This window comes from Amia ocellicauda, chromosome 9 (assembly GCF_036373705.1).
Source record: "Amia ocellicauda isolate fAmiCal2 chromosome 9, fAmiCal2.hap1, whole genome shotgun sequence".
Taxonomy (NCBI): domain Eukaryota; kingdom Metazoa; phylum Chordata; class Actinopteri; order Amiiformes; family Amiidae; genus Amia; species Amia ocellicauda.
In genome coordinates this window covers 13,702,501-13,726,506 of record NC_089858.1, presented here as the reverse complement: position 1 = coordinate 13,726,506, position 24,006 = coordinate 13,702,501, and the positions used below count along the sequence as shown (strand labels likewise).

At 49.4% G+C, this 24,006-nt stretch overlaps 2 protein-coding genes across 3 annotated transcripts in view; one reads left to right on the top strand and one right to left on the bottom strand.

Moving 5' to 3' along the window:
• Positions 1-762: 762 nt before the first annotated feature.
• akna (AT-hook transcription factor) lies at positions 763-15,377 on the top strand (the record flags this gene model as incomplete). Its single annotated transcript, XM_066712474.1, has 22 exons — positions 763-1,135; positions 1,660-2,695; positions 3,224-3,533; positions 3,688-3,762; positions 4,856-5,012; positions 6,033-6,157; positions 6,388-6,447; positions 6,705-6,823; positions 6,963-7,143; positions 7,686-7,858; positions 7,961-8,143; positions 8,336-8,618; positions 8,770-8,873; positions 8,993-9,234; positions 9,450-9,612; positions 10,732-10,896; positions 11,058-11,194; positions 11,659-11,799; positions 11,972-12,103; positions 12,235-12,342; positions 12,821-12,983; positions 13,537-15,377. Coding segments are annotated over 22 exons (4,716 nt in total), but the record flags the coding sequence as incomplete, so codon positions are not given.
• Positions 15,378-15,879: 502 nt separating this feature from the next.
• stxbp1a (syntaxin binding protein 1a) overlaps positions 15,880-24,006 on the bottom strand; it is a 38,837-nt gene continuing 30,710 nt past the window's right edge. The window contains exons 19-20 of one of the 2 annotated variants that reach the window (XM_066713261.1): positions 22,176-22,307; positions 18,027-18,117 (exon numbers count right to left, since the gene is read on the bottom strand). In XM_066713261.1, coding sequence (XP_066569358.1) covers positions 22,198-22,307 — 110 coding nt within the window. In that variant the 3' untranslated portion in view covers positions 18,027-18,117; positions 22,176-22,197. Of the gene's footprint in view, positions 18,118-22,175; positions 22,308-24,006 lie in introns of both variants that reach the window. The other variant, XM_066713262.1, reaches the window with a different exon arrangement.

Here is a 24,006-nt window from a genome sequence, read left to right as displayed (position 1 = left end):
TCACAGTTCGTAAGTGTGTGACTGAGTGAGTGTGGGTGTCTGTGTGCTTCCCTTCACCCCACCGTCTCATTTCTCCTCTCAGGTACCGACAGGCCTGCAGTGAGGAGACTGAACTGAATCACCCTTCATCTCCCTGCGACCAAGAGAAACTGCAAACCCCATCTGTAGCAGGGTACTGTCTGCCCTGGAGCCCTTGACATCTGCAGCCTAAATAGACTGTGCAGGAGCCCCAGAGTCTGCAGGGGGGCCCTGCCTGTTCATCCCGAGGGGCCCCAAGCTCTGCAGTGAGGGACACAAACCGACTAGTTCTGGTCTAGTTTCTTTTTAAGTGGCCCTCATTTAACACCAGTCTTTGTGTTTATACGTTTGTGTTTTTTGTGTAGTTTTTTGTCCACTTTACTGGAAAACAATAATCACAAACCCAAAACAAAACATCCTAAACCTCCCGCAGGACTCGAAGACATGGAGATGTGATGAGAGGTGTCAGCTGCTTGCATCCAAACAAATGTGTACAGAAGAGGTATAGTCCTACTGGGAGGGCTGGGCATGTTTTGAGCTCCCCATGCTAGCAGGGGCGAGAAGGACACTTACACAGCGCCCCCTGTTGAGCACTCTGTGTCAGGACATTTCAGAGCGAGTGAGAGAGAGAGAGGGAGGAGAAAGGAAAGGACGACAGATTTGAGAGGGAGGGGGCGAGGGCATAGGATGGCGGGGGGTCAGCGGAGGTTGGCGGCAGACTCGGGGCGCCCCTCGTCAGCAAGCTCTGGGGGGTCGGGGGCGAGCTGGGAGGTGGAGGGGGGCGAGGACCTGGGGGAAGTAGAGGGGGGCGGGGGAGGGGACGACGATTTCGATTTCCACAGCCAGATGGATGAGAACGGTATCATCGGGCTGGACGACTTCACAGAAGAGCTCCTGGAGGGCAGGAGAGGGCCCCTCTCAGACACGGGGACCCCCGATCCCGAAGAGGGCCCCCGCCCAGCATTGGCCAGCCCCGGGTTCGAGTTGGAGGAGGACCTGTTCGAGGACCTGAGCTACAACCTCAGTGAGCTGCAGGACTCGGAGCCTCTGCTGCTGTCCCAGTCCCCCGGGCAGGAGGCTGGCCTATCCCCCTCGCTCTCCCCTTCCCTCTCCCTTGGTGAGTCGCGCTCTTAACCTGTGACAGTGAGCATGAGCGCGAGGCTGTCCTAGCTGTGTGGATGGGTTGACCCTTTCCTTTTCACATACTCCGTGGCCCTGTGAAGTCTGTTTGATTGCCAACTGATTTTAATAGATGTTATGCATTTATTCGCATTGTTGTAATTTATTTTTACCTCTTTACTAAATAATGATACTAACAATAATACATGGGTTGGTTCAGTTATAGGGACTCTCTCCCTCTGGGACCTTCATTAATCCAGCAGCTTTGTGTTGCAAGCTGTAGCTGAGGGTTTGACTCAAACGCCAGATCCTCTTCACTTCCTGTAAACCGCAAAGCTGAAAGAGGAAGTGAGGAGAAGCAGAAGCAGAGCGCAGAGTTCTTCCCGTTTCTTGTTTCTCCTCTCTCCGGAAGTTCAACCACAGTTGGTCGATGGCGTTGTCCTTCTCTTCTTAGAAAAAAGAGTGAGCTGTGAATTAATGCAATGCTTTTCTTTTCTTGTTCCTCTCCCTCACCCTCTGCAGATGGTCCACACAGGCTGGGAGAAAGCGCAGGGAGTTTTGGGGCAGAGCAGTTGGGAGAGGAGGAAGAGGAGGAGGAGGGTGAGCCCTGGCTTGTCCACAGACCGCAGCAGTGGCGTCCAGATAGAGACGCACAGCTGGATATGACGGAGGATGAGAGAGAGGGGGAGGGGTCTGCGGGGGAGGACAGCCAAAGAGGAGGAGGAGCCTCGAAGTACTGGGAGGAGCCTGTGACGAGGGGTCCAGAAGACTTCGGGGACATATCTGACATTCCAATGGCCAGGTTTCTGACTGGTTTTGGAGAGAAAGATGAAGAGGGAGAGCCAGCGACAGCATACAGAGTCACAAAACACAACAGTGTTGGTGTCTCGGGGGACAGTGAAACAGGGCCTGAGCAGGATGAAGAGGGGCAGACACCGTTCAGCGGAACCCTCCTCTCTCGGGCTCAGCCCCTGCTGCTCCCAGCGCCAAGAACCCTGCACCAGCAGAACCGCCAAATCGGACCTTCCACAACCCACCTTGACCGGAGCTTCCTGTGCCGGCTTTCCAGAGAGGACCTGGATGCCCCGGGACCCGACCTCCAGGCCGAGCCCTTCCCCGATTCTCCTTCCTCTGAGAGCAGCAGCGCCGATGAGTTCGGAGGGAATAGCAGCCCCTCTCTCCTCCACCACCGCCTCTCCTGGGACAGCGGGCGCCAGGCGAGGGAGGGAGAAGAGGAAGCAGGTGAAGACTGGCAGGGGGAGCTCGAAGATGAAGTTGGAGATGAAGCCCCTTTCAGGACCGCTTGGACAATGTCTGTGCCCCCACCCTCCGCGCCAAGACAGCCCCCCTCCCCCTCGGCCAGTCCCCCAAAGCATGGACCCCCCAAACGCCATCCTCTGCCTCCATCCCCCTCTGCCTCCCAGTCCAAGACGAGGATTTCAGGGTCGCCCCTCAGAGCCACACAGACAGGAGACACCAGAGGACGCAGGATTCCGAGGGGGGTCTCCCCGAAAGTAACCCCAGGAGGCTCCAGCACCCCTGTCACTGACACCCCCAGGTAAGTACTCCACTCAAAGAAACCCGTCTTGCCACATCTGTGTCCATACTGCAGCACATGCCAGGGAGAGACTGATTCTTTGGCACCTGAGGAACTTGAGTCGTGGTGACCGCACCTTAAATGTGTGTTTGTCCCTCCTCTTGCTGCGTTCTTGGTGTTTTAGAGTAGCTCTGGGGCGTTCATTATAATGTGGCAGGTTGCTCCCTGAGATTGATGCCCGATCTGTGGAACGGCAGCGCAGTCTCAGGGCCAATGACCAGTCTGAGGGTTGGCCCTGCTGGCAGTGGCTTCGGCTTCCTGTGCAGCCCTCCCACATTGTGCAACTCGGCCCCGGAGTGGCACTGAGACTTGGGTCACACTGCAGCTGTAATTAGTTATGATGATGATGATCACGGTTTCGATGCAATTACAGTGGGAGTGTGTTAGACCTGTTTATTGCACCGCACAGGGTGAGAGACTGTATCTGTCTGACTGTCTGTTCCTGGATCAGTGTTCCTAACTGCCGCCTGCCCCGTCCCTGTCTCACAGGTATGGCCGGGGGCAGCTCAATTACCCCCTGCCCGATTTCTCCAAGGTGGAGCCCAGGGTGCGATTCCCCAAGGATGGGTACCGCCCCCCCCGTGGTAGGGGCTCGCCCCGGTGCAGCACAGGGCTCCCTGTCCCCCCCCTGGTCTTCAAGTCCCCGGCCGAGATCGTCAGGGAGGTCCTGCTGAGCAGCACGGAGGCAGCGCCCCGCCCAGCGCCCTCCGCTGGCCGCCGACCTCCGACCCCCAATGCCACGCTGCCGGAGGAGTTCAAGTCCCCCCAACAGGCCACTGCTCTGGTGCACCAGCTCCAGGTACATCAGTCCACCCTGCACACCTGCACACAGCCATATACACAATACTGCATGCCTGCACATGGTACTGCATGCCTGTACACAGCACTGCACACCTGTGCATCAACACATTAATTCAAATCCCTCTTCCCCTCACCTCTGTTTACCGCCCCAGGAGGACTACAACAGACTGTTGACCAAATATGCAGAAGCTGAGAATACCATCGACCGCCTCAGACTGGGAGCCAAGGTATGGAGAGTGGGGGGGGCTGAAGGCTTTAAACTCAAAGGTTCAGATGTTAAAAAAATGTAATTAAATTTGTTAGCCGTTTCATGCAGACTGATCCCTGCAGCAGCTGCGATGGCTAAGCATTAAATGCGTCCTGACTGTCTGTTAACTTGAGTGGCGCCCCTGTATGTCCATGTGAGCAGCATCGCCTGGCCAGCAGGGAAGGGTTAACGGCCCCCATTTGTCTCCTCTGCTGTCTTTGCAGGCCTTCTGCTGCTCTCCTGCCCACTTAGTTAAGCTTATTAATCCCCTTGAGCTAATTAATCTAAATCTGCTTTCTCGGAGATGACCTCCCCAATCAGCCCTTGTGCACAGCCCTGCTGTTCCTGAGATCACGGTGTGTGTATGTGTATGTGTATGTGTGTGTGTGTGTATGTGTATGTTTATGTGTGTATGTGTTTGTGTGTGTGTGTGTGTATATCACACTTCTAAGAACATAATTCCATTAATCTAAAATGCAGTGTGCAATGTAGAAATTTAAAAAGTGTGGAGAGAAGGGGGGGATAGAGAGGGAGAAGAAAGAGAGAGGGAGGGGGGAGGAAGAAATGGGGCGAGTGTGTGCTGTAAGTTACATTGAGAAAGAAGGAGAGTGAGAAATGTGCACAGAGGTAGAGCAACAGACCCCCCCCCCTCTGCCCTGTGATTTACTTCTTTCAGCAGCTCTTATTACACAGGACCATGGCCACAGCAGCCGTCCCTCACCCTGCCTGACAGGGTCTGCCACCCTTCTGTCACAGCCTGGTGTCTTTTTCTCATTTCTTTTCTCCTGCCCTCTCTCTCTCACTCTTGCTTGCTCTCATTAGCTGTGTGTCGTTAAAGTGTCCCGCAGTAAATCTTCCCTGGGGGAGGCAGCAAGGGCCATCTGTGGGTCCTCACAGTGTTGGTGAAAGACAGGGTCTGAGCTCAGCACTGGAGGCGGGGGTGCCAATCAGCCCGACACACAGACACAGATCTGACCATGGAAATGTGTGCAATGCATTGTACTTTAATATAAACATACCTATAACTCACTGTTTGTCTGTCTGTCCGTCTCTGTCTTTCTGTCTGTCTGTAGGTCAATCTGTATGCCGACCCCCCCCAGCCCAGCCATGCCGTCCACACCGGCACATTCCATGAGGGTTCAAAGGTCATGACCCTGTCGTTCCCCCAGGCCCAGAAAGCGCAGATCGGCCCGTCCGCTGACTCCGCTCCCCAGGCTCGGCACGGCACAGGTACCAAGCCAGACAGCCCCTCTGATCTGGGGCTCATAGTGGGGCCACGGACGCTCGCTTGCCCACTCGGCTGGGGTGGGAAGTAATCGAGCCCCTCCTTAGACACAGTGCTCTTCTGTCATAGCATGGATCTGTCTGAGTGTCAACAGTGGGTGGGGGGATTAGATATGGTTAATTAGAGTCCCTGTCATGCAGTCGCAGCTTATTTACGTACACTGTATAGTGTCACAGGAGGGGGCAGGAACTGTGGGCTGTATTAATTTCTGTGTAATGGGTCTCTCCCCCCTCCCCCTCTTTCCCAGCTGCACACTCTGTAACTACTGACATTGGCATCTTAAAAGCAGCCATTGTCTGTGGGTTTCAAAGCACTCCTTGTTCCGTTACTCAATGAATTAGCCTCTCCGCGCGTCCAGAGCAGCACCTCGGGTCCCTCAGACTCTGTGTCTCTGAGCTGCTGCCTCGGTCTTCAGACTCGCCTCTTCCCAGCCCGAGGAGGCCGGCCTTAACTACCTCGCCGAACTGAAGGCGTCTTCGTTGGTGTTTTTCTTTCGCTTTTATTTCTCTCGTTCCTCTCTTGGCTGTCAGTTCTGTACGTCTGTGGGAATGCTCTGTCAAGGTCTGTGACTGAGTCTCAATTTATTTTTTGCTCTGAAAGGCTCAGAATGCGTGTCTGAGTTTTAACACGAGCAGTATTGTTTTTGCACTGATCGTTCAGTCATTGAGGCTGCTGATGCAGAGGACTGACGCACGGACGCACGGACACACGCACAGGAACTGACGTGCGGACACATTGACTGGACTGGACTGACCCACCAGTGCTGAACTTGAAGGGGAAAGACTGATGAAAAACTGCTTTGGCTAGAAAGAGAGAGAGGAAGAGGGAGGAAAAGCAAAGGAGACAAATCAACAAATCATAAAAAGTTTTGCATTTATTAAAATAAAGCTGTCAGAACATGTTAAAAACCTTTATTTGTCATTGACTTGATTGTCGTCGTTTGCTGTGTGTGTTTCTCTTCCCAGAACTCTCTCCTGACGTCCCCCCGGCGGCAGCGGCGGCCTCCACCCCCAGCCCCAGCATGGGCCCTCAAGTAGGAGAGAGGCTGACCAAGGCTCTCGCCCGGCAGGCTGAGCGGTTCCGGCTTCAGGTGAGGGTGCTGGGCAGGCCGTCTTTCATATTTTTATTTGATTGGTAATGTGATCTTTCCTGCTTGTTTTTGGACAACTAAGGGAAGCAGTGATGTCAAAGTAGGCTGGAACAGGCAGATTAGAGCACAGACGCCTGATCTCAACTGGACTGTTTTTATTGTCTTATTTTATTGTCTTGATATCTAGAATTAATAGAGCCCTGGATAACACTCATTTTCTCTCTCTCCAGATTGAGTCCTTTGAAGACCTGCTCAGGTCAGGAAGGCTGAAGCCCACTGAGCAGATGAAGGTACGTTTAGTTGTCCTACAGAGCGGTGCCAGGCCAGCATAGACCCAGCCCCCTGCTCCACAGTAATAAACACAGTGGGGTCCACCCAAAGGGTCGGGGTCCAGATACCAGTCGTATGAGATGGGGTGGAGTGAGAGTGTTTTCAGGGATGGGACACCTGTGAATTGGGAGTGACCCTCATCTACAGAATTAATTCTACTGAGAGACGGGCACTCTAAGACCCTGACCGATGAGAGACCTGCTCTGTGTCCCGGCAGGGCCTGTCCAGCCTGCAGCAGACCCAGGAGGCTCTGGAGCGGGGCTACCTGCAGGCCAGGGAGGAACAGCGCCACCTGGTGCAGCAGGGTGGTGATGTGGGACACTTTGACCCTGACAGGTGAGTGAGTGCTGGCAGGCTGGGAGAGAAATGTCCCTTTATGCCTTGTTGTTTACGATGCGTGTGCATGCATGTGTGTTTTAGCAGCTGTGTTTTAGTGAACTTTATCTCTGTGTAACACCCCCCCTCTCTCTCTCAGGGAGGTAGAGGGTCAGATATTCCAGCTGGGGATGCGTCTGGAAGACCTGAAGGAACAGGTGGACCAGGTCGTGCGGTATCCACTCACCTCCGGCCCCCCCGTGGCCCCACCATCATCCCCTCCCGCCCCAGACCCCCTCACCGGGCCCCTCAGCACTAGTGCCCCCACGCCCCACCCCGAGGTACAAAAACGTGCAAAATATTCTAGGCCCATCTGTGGAAAACACTGATTCAGCAGGAATCAATGCAGTGACATTTCATAAGCTTGTGTCATTATGATCGGTGATCTATGCCTTGTATCAAGACTGGGGATGTCAGAGTATTGTTAGTCACTCTGCCTGCTCTGACCACCATGCACTCAGCGCTGATGTTGCTGCTGCACTGCATTCTGGACTTTTTCTGTATGTTATGTTGCATTTTGCCCTTACTGTGATATGTAATGTTTTTGACAGGTTTTTATTTTGTGACACTTGTATGGCGCTGTGGATAAGGGTGTATCATAAGAAACAAAAATAATAAATAAAATGATAAGTTGTAGGTTGCACTGTGAGCACTAGGTGGTGCTATAACTCGCAAGTGTCTGCAGAAACTGACTGTTCGGTTTACTCCTGCAGGGTCTGCCTGTTTTCCTTCAGGTGTATTGTTGTGTTCACTCTGGTAGCTCCTCTGGAATGCTCCTCCTTTCCTTGCCTCTTACCCCTTTCAACTCTCTCTCTCCCCTCAGAGCCCAGTGTCCCCGGTGGGAGGGCGTGACGTTGGCGTGTCTTTGGAGGTCAGCTCAGTGAGCGGGGAGAGTGATGGGGAGGAGGGGGCAGAGACCCTGCCATCTGCCCTACCCCCCCCACTGCGACACAAACACCAGCGCGTGGAGGGAGAGTACAGCAACCTGCTGGACCAGTGCGTATCTGTTCATGCTTTAATTGTGGTTGTTAGTAGTAGTAACAGTGTGTGCATTTGTCTGAGAGAATCGTCTGATGTCTGTCTGTCTGTCCCTTTCAGTTACCAGAGCTTCAGGGAGCTGCCTGGGCTTTTGAACCTGCACCAGGGAGAAGGGCTTACAGAATCTGGACATGGAGTTTCAAGGACAGCTGGGATACCAGGAGAAGGGAGCAGGAGGAGAGAGAGAGGGGAGGAGAGGAGGAGGAAGACTGAGGGGGAAGAGGAGAGCACTGCAGCTCTGGAGTGAGTGTGCTTGTGTGTGTGTGTGTGTACTGTAGAGCTCACTGGGGGTGGGTCTCAGACTGGGGGGAGCTGCTGGAAAGACATTAAAATCTCAGTATATTTTACAGCATTACAATTTTATTATACATATATATTTACAAAAAACCTTTAGCATAAAAAGATAAGAAAACTTAAAATATTTTCTCCAATTAGACATCCAATGGAAACTCAGGATGGGCTGATGGATCCGCTTCATGGCTCTTTGAGGAACCAATCAAAGTCTCTCCTTCAGGAGCCCCACCCCCACTCCTCATCGTCTTCGGGGCAACAGGGGCCAGGTTCTGTGGGTGTGGCCTCTATCGACGGTGGGGATTTTAGAGGGGGTGGCCACAAATCTCGCAGCAGCAGCCTGACCAGCGTGGAGGAGAACGGCGCTACAGAGACCGAGCACCCGCCCCCCAGCGCAGCACGCCGAAACAAGACAGCGCTCCCTCAGGTTAGAGCTGTTACTGTGCATGACATTAATGCAGTGAGGCAGCACTGCCGCACATATGTGTTTGTTTGCATGTGTGCGTGGTAGAATGTGTTTGTGCATGCTGGCGTGTGTCTGTACACGCGTGTTAATACTCTCCCCTCTTGTGCTGCAGGACCGCATTGTTTCTCCAGAGACGGACAGCGGCTTCGTGGGGTCGGAGAGCAGCCGTCTGACGCCTGCGGTGTGCAGCCCCCAACACCAGAGGGTGAGAGTGAGGTAGGCCACAATACAGCGCGATGCAGGCACATACGTTGCACATTGCACTTTAAGTGATCTGTTCAATTGTTCAGTTCAGCTGAAGCAATATCCCTCTCTCTCTTCCTCTCTCTTCCCAGGCACCCCTTCTATCCAGGCAACAGAGATGAAAAGCTAACACCCCCCCCAGCTGCCACTCAGCGCCCCACACCTTCCACCCGCCGCTCCACTCCCAAGGAGGCCGACGGGATCCCAGGGGTCTCGAGGTCAGAGGTCAATGCAGGTAGAAACGGGCCGGTCCTGCCCAGCCCTTCCCCTGCCACCTCCCCCCAGCACTGGGGCAGTAGCATCAACAGCGAGTTCGAACCCGAGTCCTGCGCCAGTGAGTGTCACAGCAGCCCTGTCCCTGTGTCTTGCTGTCCCTCTCTGCGTCTCTCTCTCCTTTTCTATCCCATTCTCTCGTTGTGTCCTTCCTCTTTTACTTTTCCTATCTGACACTGCTCCCTCTCCTTTCTTCCTTTTTTTTTCACTCTACCTCTTTCCCTTGCTCTCTCTCACTCACACTCTCTCTCTTCCCGTCTCCCTATGTCTCCGCAGCCCACAGTGAGTCGGAAGGGGAGGGTCACAGTGTCCTGAGCGCCTTCGCCAGGCCAGCCAATAAGCAACATTATCAGCAGCACAGCCCGTCCCCCTCAGCAGCACATCCTAATGGCAACTTGCGGAGAGCTCAGAGTTCTGGATTGCTGCTGCCCAATAGACAGTGAGTGTCTCTGAGGGCCTATGAAGCCATCCGCTTTGGGGGTGTTTGGTTGTGCACTGTTTGAGGTGAATTGTGTTGCTCTGTGTGTGTTTGAGGTTTGGCCTGGAGACGTGGGACCGGCAGGGCAGAGATAAGGCACCGCTCTCCCCTGCCTGCATGTTCCTCCCTGGGCCTTACCTACCAGCTGCAAGGGGCGTCGGGTTGCCCGGGCCTGTGCTGTCTTGTGCCAGCGTGACCTTGGGGTCGCCTGTGCTTGCTTAAACACTGCCGTTGCCCCTGCCTGGTCTCCACAACAAACTCTGCCTGGTGACGGATGGCGTTGGTTGGAGTCGTGGTCTGGAATACTGTGAGGGAGGCGGACAGCACAGTGATTGATAACTGTCCCAGTGAAATGCCATTGGTCTTGGCATCTCACTGCTGTGGGTGTGTGGGTTTGAGAGAGACAGGGAGAGAGAGAGATAGAGAGTGAGATTTCCCGTGTATGGGAGCCGCTGCTCGGCATCGGTTTCGGAAACACGGGCACCGGGTCTGCGGTGGACGGGTGCTGGGTCTGGGGAGGGTGGGTACTGTGAGCAGAGGAAGAGCCCTCGCTATGCCAGCGACGCACAGGGTAGGAGGCGGCAGTTCAGAAGCAGAGACCAAAGCCGACTATGCTGACCGAGTGGAGTGAGTCAGGGTGGGGTCGAGGGGTGCGGTGTGTAGCTGGTGTGGACTGTGTCAGGCTTCTAGGTTTGCTAGATGAGTAATTTTTTATTTTTGTTCACCTACAGAAAAATAAATAACAAATCTGAATTATTGATTTATTGGTATTAATTGATTGATTGTTGCTGTTGCAGAGCGCTGCTTCATGTGCGTCAGCAGAGGGTAAAGACATTCAAACATTTCAGTTTGAACTAAAATCAGGCAACAGACATCTTTTTAAAATTCCTTAAATTCCTTCTAATTAAAGTCTGCAGGATATTTTCCGATTGTTACACACCACTTGTGTGTTATAATATTATATGATTGTTACACGTCACTTGTGTGTTATAACCTGATATGATTGTTATATAAAAAAGGCAGCCTTGTGCACTGGGAACCTTTGTGTCTTAGTTTGTGGTTCCCTTCCATCTCCTTTAGTGAGGCGATCCAGGCATTGCATGAGGAAGTGTCCAGACTGAGGCAGCGACTGGAGGGCAGTCTGCGCAGATCCTCCGGCAACACCCCAGCCCCCAGTATGGCGCCCCCTGTGGCCCGGGGTGAGCCACTGCCCCGACCCCGACGCAGCTCCACGCCTGTCCTGAGGTGAGCAGACAGATTGGAAGTGCGACTGAGCACAAAGGCCGCTTTAAGTGCAACCAGATCAACAGCAGGTCATTGATTACAGTGCCAGTTTTACAGTGTAGGGAGGCTGAGTTAAAGGAGGGACAAGGTGACAGTTTATTGGTCCTTTCTGTGTCTCTCAGGTCCCAGGAAGAAGGGGGGAGAAAGGAGGACGAGGATGGAGGAGAAGAGGTAGTGCAAGAGGACAGGGAGCCCCTCAGACCAACCCCGCGGCGAAGATCAGCGTCCGTCCCCAGACTACGTTCCACACTGGATATCAGTGAGTGTCTCCGTCTGTCTGTCTCTGCACACACAGTCAGCACAGACTCGCACTCACTCACTCTAATCACACACACGTATACACACACTCACTCTCATCGCACATGCACTCTCAATACATGCTCATGCAATCACACTCACACACAGTCACACTCACTCTCCCTGCTCTTGGACTCATCCGCACTTGCAGCACTCCCTCTCACGCACTCTGCAATGCGGGGGCAGCCAAAGACCGCTGCCTTCTTCATAACCACTTACAGCCAATAACCTTAACTGTCATCGATTTGGACTGCAGGTAAAGGCAAACAAAGGGCCCCATGGCTTCGCAGGCCCCGCGCTGGAGACGCCAGCTCTGCGTGGATCACTTCTTATACCCACTGTTCTGGTGCCTTGGTCCAGTTGTAACACACGGCAATGTCACTGTGTGCCGTTTATTTGTTTTTAACCTTATCCTTTGTCTTCCAGCCAGTGATTCTGACCGTGTCCAGTCCCTGCCCCGACCCCAGTCCTCCAGACCTGTCCCAGCATCCTTTGCTGCACAGCGGAGCAGGAAGAGAGCAGGGGAGCACATCCAGGAAGCCGTGACGTTTCGGGGGCCCTATACAGGTGAGGGAGGTGGGGTGGGGCGTGTGTGTGTGTGAGAGTGCGAGAGCGTGATAGTGAATGTTTCTGATATTGTTGAATTGTCTCTCTGGCTGTTGTGTTGTTGTTCTGTTGTTCATCTCTCAGGTAGGCAGTGCAGTGTGTTAATGACTATTGTGTGTTGTGCGTCTCTCAGGGAGGCAGTACAGTGTGCTGGTCCCGGGAGACTCGGAGGACCCCGAGCCCAGAGAGAGAGAGAGAGATGGAAGGAGTGAAAGAGAGCGAGCGAGCAGCGCCTGTCCGCACTGCTGCCCTGCACATCACCATGGTAACTATTATTGTTTTTAGTAGTGGTAAGAGTAGTGATGTTCAGTATTACTGCTAGTAGTATGTTGTTAACTGCCCCTGGTCTCGCTCTCCAATCTCTTCCTTGTCCCATCTTGCCCCCCCCCACCCCAGCTCTGAGAGGAACTGCAACCCAGGTGCCCCCCCATGGCCACACCCCCCCCCGCCACTGTCCCCTGTGCCGAGGGTCTGGAGTGCACAGAGAGAGGCAGGCAGAGCCAGGTGACACTACCTTTGTGTGGCTCTCACCATTTATAAATATATATGTATTGTGTATCTATATCCAGTAGAACTGCAGGTTTCTGCTTCTGATGGGGATTATTCTAGAATTGCTGTTAGAATTCCAACAGTTCATTCGTTATTCTTGTCCTGGACCAAATGTAGGCATTCTCCCTCCCGCGCACCGCAACTGCCAACCTGTTCCTCTCTACAGTTTGGTTTATAACTATTAGAAAGTGGCTTCTGACTATGAATCAGATGGACAGAACACAGCTGTGTACTTTGCTATTTACCGTAGGTCAGAGTTTTGATTTGGTCTTACCCTTTATTTATGTATTTATTTAATGGTTGCTAACATAACATAAAGCTTATTATTATTTGAGCTGCAATCACATGACTACAAGTCCGGCTCTGCCAGGTAATTTGTCCTATCCTCTCCGGCTCCAGACAGGCTTATCTTACTCTCCTTCTTGATTGGTAGGTGTTTGGACAGATCAAGACTCTGGCTCCACCCCCCGAGGCAGGCAGCCAATGGCATCTCCCCGGAAGGCGAAGAGGGGTGTGTTCGTGACGGCCCCGCCCCCTCCCACACTGGGTAGTGTGCCTGTGATCCAGTGTGTGCCCATGTGCCCACAGCCTGTCCTGTGAGTACAGCAGCCCACCCTCCACCATAGTAATACTGCAGATCCACTATCCAAAGACACTGACCTACAGTGTACTGCATATACACAAACTGTTTGTTTTTTTGTTTGTTTTTTATTTTTTCCTTTTTAATTGTTTTTTTAATTTGTTCAATGCATTTTCAGTTATTTTCAATGTATCTGACTCTTTTGTTGGTGTGCAATTTTTTGCTTTTATCACGTTTTCTTTATTTTGATTTGAGCACGTTTATTTTAAAGTTTATTGTTTTAGTTTTGTTAAAAATCACAAGATTTTAAAAATTTTAAGTGATTTTAAGGATTAATATGTCAATGTTTTTAATCACAAGTATTAAAAATTGAATTGTTTTTATTGATGAAAAGAAAATACTTAAACCAATAAACAGTATACACAAACTGACTGCAGTTACTCAGGGCTCCTGGAGTCTTTTCGGTTGCAGAGCACTTTGGTTTAGTCATGGTCTTTACGACTGTTCATTCTCCTCCTTCGATCTGATCGCAGCTGAACTCTCTCACCTTGTCCTCCTTGTTCCCGCAGGTATTACTCCACCCCCCTCTCCAATGCCCCTTCCTCCTACGCGGAGCCCCGTCTCTACCTCTCGGTGGGTGGGGTCTCAGGGGTCAGGGGTCAGAGAGCGCGGGGGGCCAGGCAGGTGCGTTCCCTGAGCCTTGAGGAGGGCGTCGCTGCGGACACGCTCAGCCGCTCTCTGAGCCGCGCCATCGAGGCAGCGTGCAGCATGCGGGAGGCGTCCCGGCGCATGGCGACCTCGCTGAGCACTGGGCTGCACCAGCAGGGGGCGCTACGGCAGTCCTGCCACTACTGAGTGGCCAGGGAACACGAAGCTCCCAGGAGGCCCTGGTGGGGGGGGTTTCTTTATGGCCAATTACTGCTGCATCAGTCTATTTGAACCACAAGCTTGTACCCTGTCGCTTTGCTGTTGATCTGTACGCAGTGGAAGGTGGCTGTGGATGATGCATGGTCAGCGCCGTGGGAATTCAGGTTGGTAATTTGCAGTTCCCTAGGGGAGGGGGTGGCTGAAGTCTTGATTTGGTCCTCGGGTCCCCCTCGGCCAGTTTGCTTCCTCTTCCCCCCGAGCCCCTTAAGTGGTCGATTGCCAATTATCCACCATTTTTTAATCCCCGCTCTCTTCGGACACCAGGCGATGGTTCAAAGAACATTGCTGGGGGTCTTATTTTTTTATTCCATTACCCTCGTGCCACCCCCACCCCCCACAGCTCAGGTAGATTTTTTATAGTCTCTTGTCTAACAGGAGGCTTGTCTGCTCTCAGGGATTCAAAAAAATCAAATGGATGGCCTTTCCCCAGGCCTGAGAAAGCAGAGCCTTCCGCTCCCCTCGCTGGCTCAGACCAGGGTTGACTCCCCAGCAGGTGTAGGGGTGGGGTCCAGCCAGGTGCAGCCCCTCCCTCCATTCTCTCTACCTCAGTCATTACGGGTTCGTTCTCTAGGCTCTGGCCCCCGTAAAGACCAGGCAGGTGTTTAAATGCACACCTTTTCATGTTTTCAAGCGTGTTTTATTTAATTGTCTGCTTAATAATAATACTACTACTAATAATAAATGTAATCTACAGTCTGAGCTTGGCCAGTTTGCTGCTCCTGATGCCTGTTGACAAATATGTTTGTTTCTTTTGTTTTCTGAATTTTTGTAATGGACGTACAGTGGAAATTCTTCAGAACCCCTGTCCCACCCCCCTCCCCTTCCCATTGGCTAAATTTAACTCGTAGCCAATCATAATCGAGCTCTGGACGGATTTCCCTGCAGCTCTTCTGCGTAAACTCTGTGGATCCTTTCTCTCCATTGTCTTAATAATTTATTTGTTTTCGGTTGTGTTGTTAGTAACATTGTTTGTTTTCTCTACACAAGGCCACTTGCCTTTGGGCTGGAGGTAGTTTTTTGTGTGTGAAGGTATAATTGGGAAGTTCTTTGCATTAGGCTGGTGTGTTTGCAGTCAGCCTGACCGAGCTGTTCAATAGCCATTCCAGAGACTCTGTGCACTTTAGTCTTTCCTGCATTGTGCCCATGGACACCCTTCCCTGGTGAACTGCTGCTGCACAGATGTAATGTGAAGATTTAATTAACAAAAGTTTTTTGTTTTTTGTTTTTTACATCTGTGTGACCAGTGACCATTTACAATATATTTTTCTGCTAATGAAAGCAATAACAAGCAACAGCACTGAACTCTTTTTTTAATAGCTTTTTGTGTTTTTTAACAGTATTTTTCTAATTGTAGTTCCTTGTTGTTCACATATTTTTATGGGAGTCTTAAGTGTGTGTCCCTGTAGCGTTTCTACTTTTTTTAATCGTGTAAAGAATGAGGCAAGAGATCATATTTTGTACACAATAAAATTTTTGTACTAAACATGCTTTGAGCTTTTCCCTTGTTTGTCTTTCTTCCATATCCTTATGCTGGTGTACCGTGGTGTAACAGCACAGTCCAGTGTAATCCAGCCCAGCTCAGCCACAGATGCTAGCTGGGAAAGCTAGCTAGGAAACTCCACACGACATATTCACAAGGATTCTCTCCATCTTAAGAGAACATCCTGGTGATGTAAAAATTCTGGGTCTACTTTCACCTTTCAGCCTCTACAGCGAGATGCAGTGTGGGCTGCGATGGGGGGCGCGGCCTGGCCTGCTCAGACCCAAACGTAGAAGGGAGAGGATCCATTTATGTTTACATTTCAATTCGGAGGTTTTCTGCAACTGGCCATGCAGTGCTTTACACCTGTGTGGACATCAGGGGTGGGGGGGGTGGAGAGAGAGAGAAAAATATAAATTAATGAATATGTAACTGGCTCCTATCAGAACAGACAAGGCAAAACTCCAGGGAAGGAAGTTTGAATGTACGGGTCGGGCCCAGTTCGTTTAATATGGAAGCCAATTTATTAGACAGCTTAGGTACATCAGTACAGATATTGTACAATGGTTTGTGCTTCACCACTTGCAGACACAGAATTCCAATAAGTTAAACAGGTTCAAGACAGACTAAAACTTTAATTCATCATAATCATTGCTTTATTAATATTATTTCTCTCTCTGATAAATAACTTTGATATAGATCAATCCAGTCAATACAGTGATCGCTATACAACAGTAACGGAAAACAAAAAAAACAACAACAAAAAGAATGGGATAATAAAATTGGAACAACGAACAAACGAAAAAGTCAAAGCATTTTTGCATCACAGAAAGCGTGGAGTGCATCGTGCCGCTGCCCGTTTGCCCATGAAAGTAGGGGGTAGGGGAGAGAAAGGAAGAAGCAAAAAACTGAAAGATTAAAAGATTAAAGAGCTGTTGGGAAGTTTTGTTGTGGTAATTTTAGGTTTAGGTTCTTTGCAAAGCGTGGAACCAGTGGAAGATGTCACATCGCAGGAGAAAACCAAAACAAAGAGTCTAACAAAATAAATAGACAGGTAGATAGATATACTGCTTTACATTTTTTTTTTTTTTGCTTTGTCCCCGTTAACCACTACAGCTTAAGAACTACAACATCACAGAACAATGGCTTCACACTGGCATTGTCAAAGGAGGGGGAACACTACTGCACAGTCAGAAATCACTAAACATTCAGACGCTAAACAGAACATATGGCAAATACGCAACACTACATCAGTGCAGGGCAGGAACAACTTTGATACTAACCAATGAGAAGACTTCAGTTTACATAATACAATACTGCAATACAATTGGCCTTTTTTGAAGTTCATTTACTTATGTAATTAATTATTTTTCTTTGAAAATTCGCAAGCAACCTTTTTTTTTTGACACTAAACATTTATCTTTCCTTGCAAAACGTCTTTGTACAAGAGCAATACTTCAGGCGTGGGTTCAGAGGAGGAGTGTGCTTCACGGTGCCGGGGGAATTCAAATTTGTTTTTTTATTTCATACAAAAAAACATAAATATGAATTACAGTTCTGTAATTTAACCACTGTTGCCATTCTGCTTGGTCCCTTTAAAAAAATAACTAAAACTAATAATGAATTTTCCTGGGAGAGCTGCTGTTCTCTTCACAGAGAACAGTGGGTGGAGGAGGGACAGGGAGGAGGTGAGTGAGTGGATGCTCAAGTGAATGGTCAGCAGGGAGTCAGGACTAATTGGACTGTCTCCTTAAAATGCTTCAGTGCAAATTCAGCTCCACCTCCACCTCCGTCTCCAAAACCAACCAGTGTTGGCCCAGTTCAGTACCAGTCCAGAGTTCACCCCCCACCCATCCCTGGGACAGTGGATCTAGATCTGGGTCTGGTTTGGATCCAGGATGGTTTCCAATTCAGGGTGTCTCTATCTCTGACTCACGGTGGCAGAGCTGCTCCCTCCTCCCTCCTCTCCTTCTTCGCCCAGTGCTCATGCTACCCTGACCCCCCACAACACCACCAACCGCTAAAGCACACTCCTTCTCTGACCACTGGTCAACGAAATAAAAGGATAAATGAACCGAAGAACGAACAGAAGGTAGAATAAATTAATATACACCATTAGGAAAAGAAGTACGAACGAACAAGTTAAATTATCTTATCTTTTACATTTCCTAGCAGGTCTCAAAAAGCATACAATGGTACATTTGGTACTTACAGGTTTATTTAATCTTTAATTTAGTTTTTTCCTTTTTTTAACAATTTTTTATTTGTTAAATCTTTGCATCCATGGTTTTTCTTGTTTCCGAATATTGTTTTCCTGCTGTTTTTTATTTTATTTTTAAATCAGTGCTGTCTTTATCAACATCATCATTAATATTAACTCTGTTTTCATTTCTCTTTTTATCTCTAACAAGATACATACAGGTTTAATAGAAGAGGCTGAGGGCGGACGGGGGAGGAAACTGTCACTGTGATGTCATCAGACAACTGGTCGTCTGATTGGATAATGAGGTGGGTGGAACTACGAGAAAAGGATAGTAGTGGGAGGGCTTTCAGGGAGAGGGGGGGAGAGGCAAGAAGGAGAGGAGAGGAGGGTGATGGAGGGATGGAGGGATGGAGTGGAAGTGGAAGGAGGGAGGTGCTAGACGATGGAGAGGCGTTTTTTAGCTGGGGGTTTCCTCTTCTGGTTTATTCATTTCCTTAAGTGCGTGGAGAAGCCGGGTGGGGGTGAAGACATGGGTCGACCCTGCAGGTGAGGAGAGAGAGACAGAGAGAGAAAGAGAGAGAGAGACAGTCGTTAGAAAGCTCCAGCCCAGCTCAGACATCGAAAAATGTGTTTTCAGCCCTTTCGCAAAATCAGATATTTAAAGCAAAAGAAACTTGCCACCAAAAAAGTAAGAAGAAAACAATGAATAAATAAATGAAGTCGTCGGGTAAAGCAAGCTTAAGAGTCCAAGATCACACTCGCACACATGACATTCTCTGACCGCCCAGTGGATGAACCTGCCTCTTACATAGGCCAGGGCAGTAGCCGGCCGGCTGTGCTCTCAGTCACTCCACAGATCACAATCCTGAACTCATTCGCTCTGCATTAGAGTCTTCTCATTTCCAAGCAGCTGGTGTTTAAAATCGCCAATATTTTGTTTTTGTTTGTTTTTTAAGGGGAGGGAGGTGAATATAGGTATACATTTATAATAATTATCATATTGATTCAGTTTAGTGACTGAGAACTGAGCCGGGACCACAGCCTGAAGACACTGGGGCTCCAAGCTTCAAGGCTGGGCCCCCTATCCTGCACATGTGTGGTCTGTGTGTCAGTGCACCAGGCTGGAGAGTGAGCTAACAAAACCCTGTAGGATTTGCTAGGAGTGTGACTGCCAGCCGGGGGGATGCGGTGGTGATCTGCATGCATGTGAACAACAGGCTGGACACAACGTAGCCATCCCCCCATTCTGGAAGAAGAGTGGGGTCGCGGCTGGCTTCTGGAACAGAGGCGTTCTTCAGATGGGGACACCGCTGAGTGGCACCTGGCAGCGAAATCACTGTGGCACCCATGTGGTGATGACATCACGGCCCCAGCCACGTGCCCCAGTGAGATGGTGGCGGGATGGAGCCATGGTATGTGAATGGGGGTGACCTCGTGAGTGACAGCTGCAGGCCAGGCACTCGCTACACTGTGTCCAGTTCATGCGCATCGGGGGCTCCGAGTGGGCGGGGTCGTTTTGCTCCGTTTGGTTTTCTGTCCTTTTCATTACACCAGCAGGTGGTGGTAATGAAGACCAGTCGACAACCAAACATGAAAAGGTAACGCAACGCAGCAAAACCAAACCACAAAAAAAAAACGAAACAGGAAGTCGTTTGGTTTAAATATTTTTCCGAAGCTGAAGACACATTTCACACAACACAAAACATACTTTTGTTTTCAACATGTGCTTCTCATTCTTTTTTGAAGATTATTATTAATTTATTCTTAATGGTTGTTTCTGTAGCAAAGCTGCAGGCTCCCAGCCCTGTTGTGCTTCTCAATACACTGTAGGGAGTGCTGATTCTGACCAGCAACTTGACTCCCTTGCATTGAGATGTGAGCACACAGCACTGTGTAACAGCAGCCTATTGCTGAGGTTCAGAGTCGCTGTAGTTCTACTCATAGCTGGCAGGGTAGTGTTGCCTTGTACACACAGAATTACATTTGACAAATACTAAAATTTAAAATACCCCCCAACAATGTAAAACTAAATGCATTTACTGATAATCTCAAGTTCAGACTTGATTATTGATTAATAATTATTATTTACGAAAAGTTTGTAAACTTTTCTTTTTAGAGGGAAAGCAAAAAAGGTCAGGGGATGCAGAGAGGTAAGGGACTGTGAAAGACAAGCCCAGTTTAAGTTGATGTACCTTACTGGTACGCAGGCAATCGTGTTTGTGTGTGCGTGTGTGCGTGTGTGTGCGTGCAGTATACACAGAACAACTTAATCCCGGCCTTGTCTGCTCCAGCCTATGGCCCTCAGTGCCCGGGGCTGTGAGTGAGTCTGACCTGCAGCTTTACAGGGGCTGAACAGAAACACTAGTCAACAGAACAAGCATCACACAGCATGGCTCTCCAACAGCTACTTAATGAAGAAGAATATCTCAAAATAAATCAAAAGAAGGAAAAAATAAATAAAGCAAAAGCAAGGAAACAAAATCAGCCATTTTTAATTTTTTGTTTTTGGTAAAGAAATCATCAATGGCTCTTTGTTCTTTGTACTGGAAGTGTTGAATGCAGCAGTATGCACGGCAGGTCGCATACTGCACATGGACACAACTCCGCTGGTAGAAAATAAGATGTAAGAATTGTAAAATAATAATAAGACAATAAATAAATAAACGGTAGTGCTTTAGTTGATTTCTAATCTGTAGGTCCGAGAATATTTTTGTCGCTGCAGTTGTTGTTGTTGCTGTTACTATATGATTTGCTGAAAAGACTGAAGTGGCAATTGGGATCTTTTGAGTTACGGCCAACAGGACCAAAAGGCAGGTCTGATCACCCTGATCTTGCCCAGGCTGTTTCTCGTGTTGTCACTCTGTCACAAAGGTTAGCTTGGAAGGGGCTGGGTAGGCCAGTCTTGACTTCACACCGGACCGTGTGCATGTGCATGTATTTGTGAGAGAGCGAATTCAGAATGGCAAAGTGTGGTTCTGTGATGAATCCATTATTTCGATTATTCGATTATTTTTTATTTAAGGGAGACCCTTACAAGCTTTTTGTTGTTAGTCTCTAGTGTCAGGGTGTACTCTGTGAGCCAGGGTTTGGGAGGAAGGGGGGGCAGGGTGGGATAGGTGACAGGGGTCAGGGGTCATTGCTGTCTGTTCAGAACGCTGTGAGGACCCGTGTCAGTCTGTGGATATAAGCAGTCCAAACCCTGCACAGCCTATGACCCTGTAAGCAGAGCAGCCCCCAGCGCCTGGCATCTGAGGGAGCAACAGCTCTATGGGGAAGCACCACGTCATGTGCGTGTGTGCGTGTTTGCTCTTTGTCTTTTTGTTTTCCTGCTAAAGCATAACAAGTGAACATCACTACATCCCCAAGCCTCCTCTCGGCAGGGAATCCATGCTGCCCAGTCTGCCCACTCTGGGCTTGCTCTGCTCACAAATGGGAAAGATCTCTACCCTGCACCCAGTAAATTGCTATCACCAGCACTGCGCGGCCCTGCTGTCTTTCACAGGGCCCATCTACTGGAGGCCAGAACACAAGCACCTTGGGTTTGCATTTTAGCTCCACTACATACTCACTTTTCAAGCAACTGAAACCTCATTTGCCATGCCTGCTAAACATTCGACAGTCCAAGTGATGGCACTGTTCTATTTATTATATATAACCATATATAATATAATATATAATATACAATATATACAATATACAATGTTCCTGTCTGTGAGCAGAGAATTCCAGCATTGCCATTCGGCCTCAGGATTCGGGTGTGGTATTCACAATTCTCCGCAAGAATGTCGGCTTGGTGATGCAGGCGGATACTGTGTGGTGGAGGAGGCGGAGAAAGTGTGAAGGGAGAGGGGAGCAGGGAGTGTGTGCTGGAATAAAAATATATATAGAGAGATTTTTGGTCTTTAAAAAATACATATTTTTTGTAATTATAAAACAAATCATAAAACAAAATGTAAAACGAAAAAAAAGGAAAGAATCCGGAAAAAAATCGAATTAGAAAAACAACATTTTTCTAATTAAAGAAAGTAAAAAAAATAAACTCAATGAGTCTCAAGGGTGGATTAAATCGCGTAAAATTAAAAAAAATGTAAATATAAAAAAAATCAGGAACGAAATAAAATAAATAAAAATCGCGCCACGTAGGCCGGCAGAGCGGGGCGTCGGATTTAATCCACCCGGCAGAGACAGGCAGAGTGAAGAACAGGGATGGCGATAGAACTCCCACTGCACAGCGGCCTGAGCCTGGCCTGCCCGTCGCAGCTGCAGACTCCTGCACACAAACCCACCGAGCTGTGTCTGACAGAAGCGTAACACAAACATGTTAGAAACCATCATCGTGTATATATTTATATATAGATATATACTATTTTTATCTTCTAATTATCTTCTTCTAATTATCACTCTGTACCAGGTACAGTTTTCTACAAGAGTCAGCAGCTGGGGAAACCTGAGGCAGGTGGGGCCACCGCGCAGTGGGGGTCCGGCCCCCCATCCCCGAGCAGAGTAGAGCAGTGTTTAAGAGGAGAATCGTGGTAAAGAAAGCCCTTGTGCTTTGGTCAAAAGGGGTCAGAAGGGCTTCTTTGCAAGGCCGTCTTTACTTTGTCCGAACGTGCTCTGCCCTCACTCCTCTTTGGGAGGCTGGTCCTCAAAGGACACGCGAGAGGACTCCCTGAAGTCGGGGTGCTGGAGGTCCGTTAGGAATTTGGTGGGGGTGAGCATGTGAGTTGAACCTGCGGAGGAACAGAGTCTGGCTTGACGCTCAATTTTTATGTATTTAATGTTACTTTCTTTCTCTCAACGCATGCCACATGATGGTGATGATCATTATTATATCGATTCATTATTTTTGGAGAAAAAAAAAAGATTTTCAAACTTTAACTGTGGGAGGAGGACAACCCCAATCTTGCCTGTCTTCTCTCCACTCACAGCATGAGCGCCCAGTGCCAAAATGCCCTCTTCCCAGCATTCACTGCATTCCTCCCTGCTACCCCACCCCAAGCCCCGCCCCAGCCTCATTCCAGACTGCAGGGGCGGGGCCTCTTCTCATGGAAAACTCATCTTCCCCTCAGTCAGAGAGTTGAGGCCAAACCCTGAGACAACCCTGGACACGTCTATTGGGGGTGTCCAAACTCCTGAATCCTTTTTCTTCATTTTATAATTAATTTTCTTATCAAAACTGTAGCTGCAACAGCAATGCTCTGTGGCGATCCTCGGCTGTCTTATGCAATGATCATTTCGGTGTCGTTATCCCTAAGCCAGGGTCAAACTCCATTTTCCCATAATCCCACCCCTCGCGTCCCTCAGCGCTGACCTGTGACAATGTGCTCAATTAACTAGGGGAGCCCCCCCCACTCCCACTTCCCCAAGACATTGCAGTCACAGCTCAGAGAAGGACTGATCCCCAGAGATGGCACGTGGACCTGTCTTTGTCTCTGAACATCAATTTCAAATCCACAGCCAAGCCTGTCCTGTATCTCTAGCAAAGAAAAAAAGTGATAATCAAAAATGAAGTGTTGTAGTCTGGCACTGCTGTCCCTCAGCTTTCTGGAAAGGTGATGTCCAAGATGATCACATTCGTTATTATTATTATAATCCAGTTAATATACATAACAAAACCAAAACAAACAAAACTTTCAAAAACAAATGAAAATAGCCCTGCTGTCTACAGACTGGAATATAATTAGGCTGCCCCACCAGGTACCATACATATATATGTATAATTTTAGTCTCCCCTCTGGTGGGGTCTGTATTACAGGACACAGAGCTTGTTTACTCTGCAGTTGACGCTTGAGGCCCGCAGTCGGCTGCAGCCTGCAGGCTATTGTGAGGCTGAGCCCCAGAGCAGGCAGGGGGGACCCAGCAGGCAGGGGGAGGACTCAACACAGAGACACAGACAATGACGCACCACCGCAGGGGAGGGGGGTGTGCGGCTGCAATTCAAGAACAACAGTTTAAACAGAACACTGAAACCCAAAGACAACATCCGCGCGACATGACAGAAAGCCAAGAAACACAAACCCCCTCTCTTCTGGTCTCTCAGTCCCTCTCCCACTCTCTCTCTCTCTCTCTCTCTCTCTCTCCCTCTCCCTCTCCCTCTCTCTTGCTCTCCCTCTCTCTCTGTCTTCCCCATTGTCTTTCCATTTGCCTTCCCTCCTCTTTCCTACCCTCCCTTTCTCTCTCACTCCCCCCACCTAGTCTCCCTTGCCTCTCTCTCTCTCTCTCTCGCTCTCCCTCCCCTACTTTCCCTACACTCTCTTGCTCCTATCAAGCATCTGTATCAGAGACAGAGCATGTACCTGATCTGGTGAGACAATGCTAAAAGATGACCATGCATGCTGCATTTTCTGTCTGTCTTCCTTTCTTTCACATAAAGTAGATAGTTACACAATTACAACATTAAACATAACAAAATAAACAACCAACTTTAAA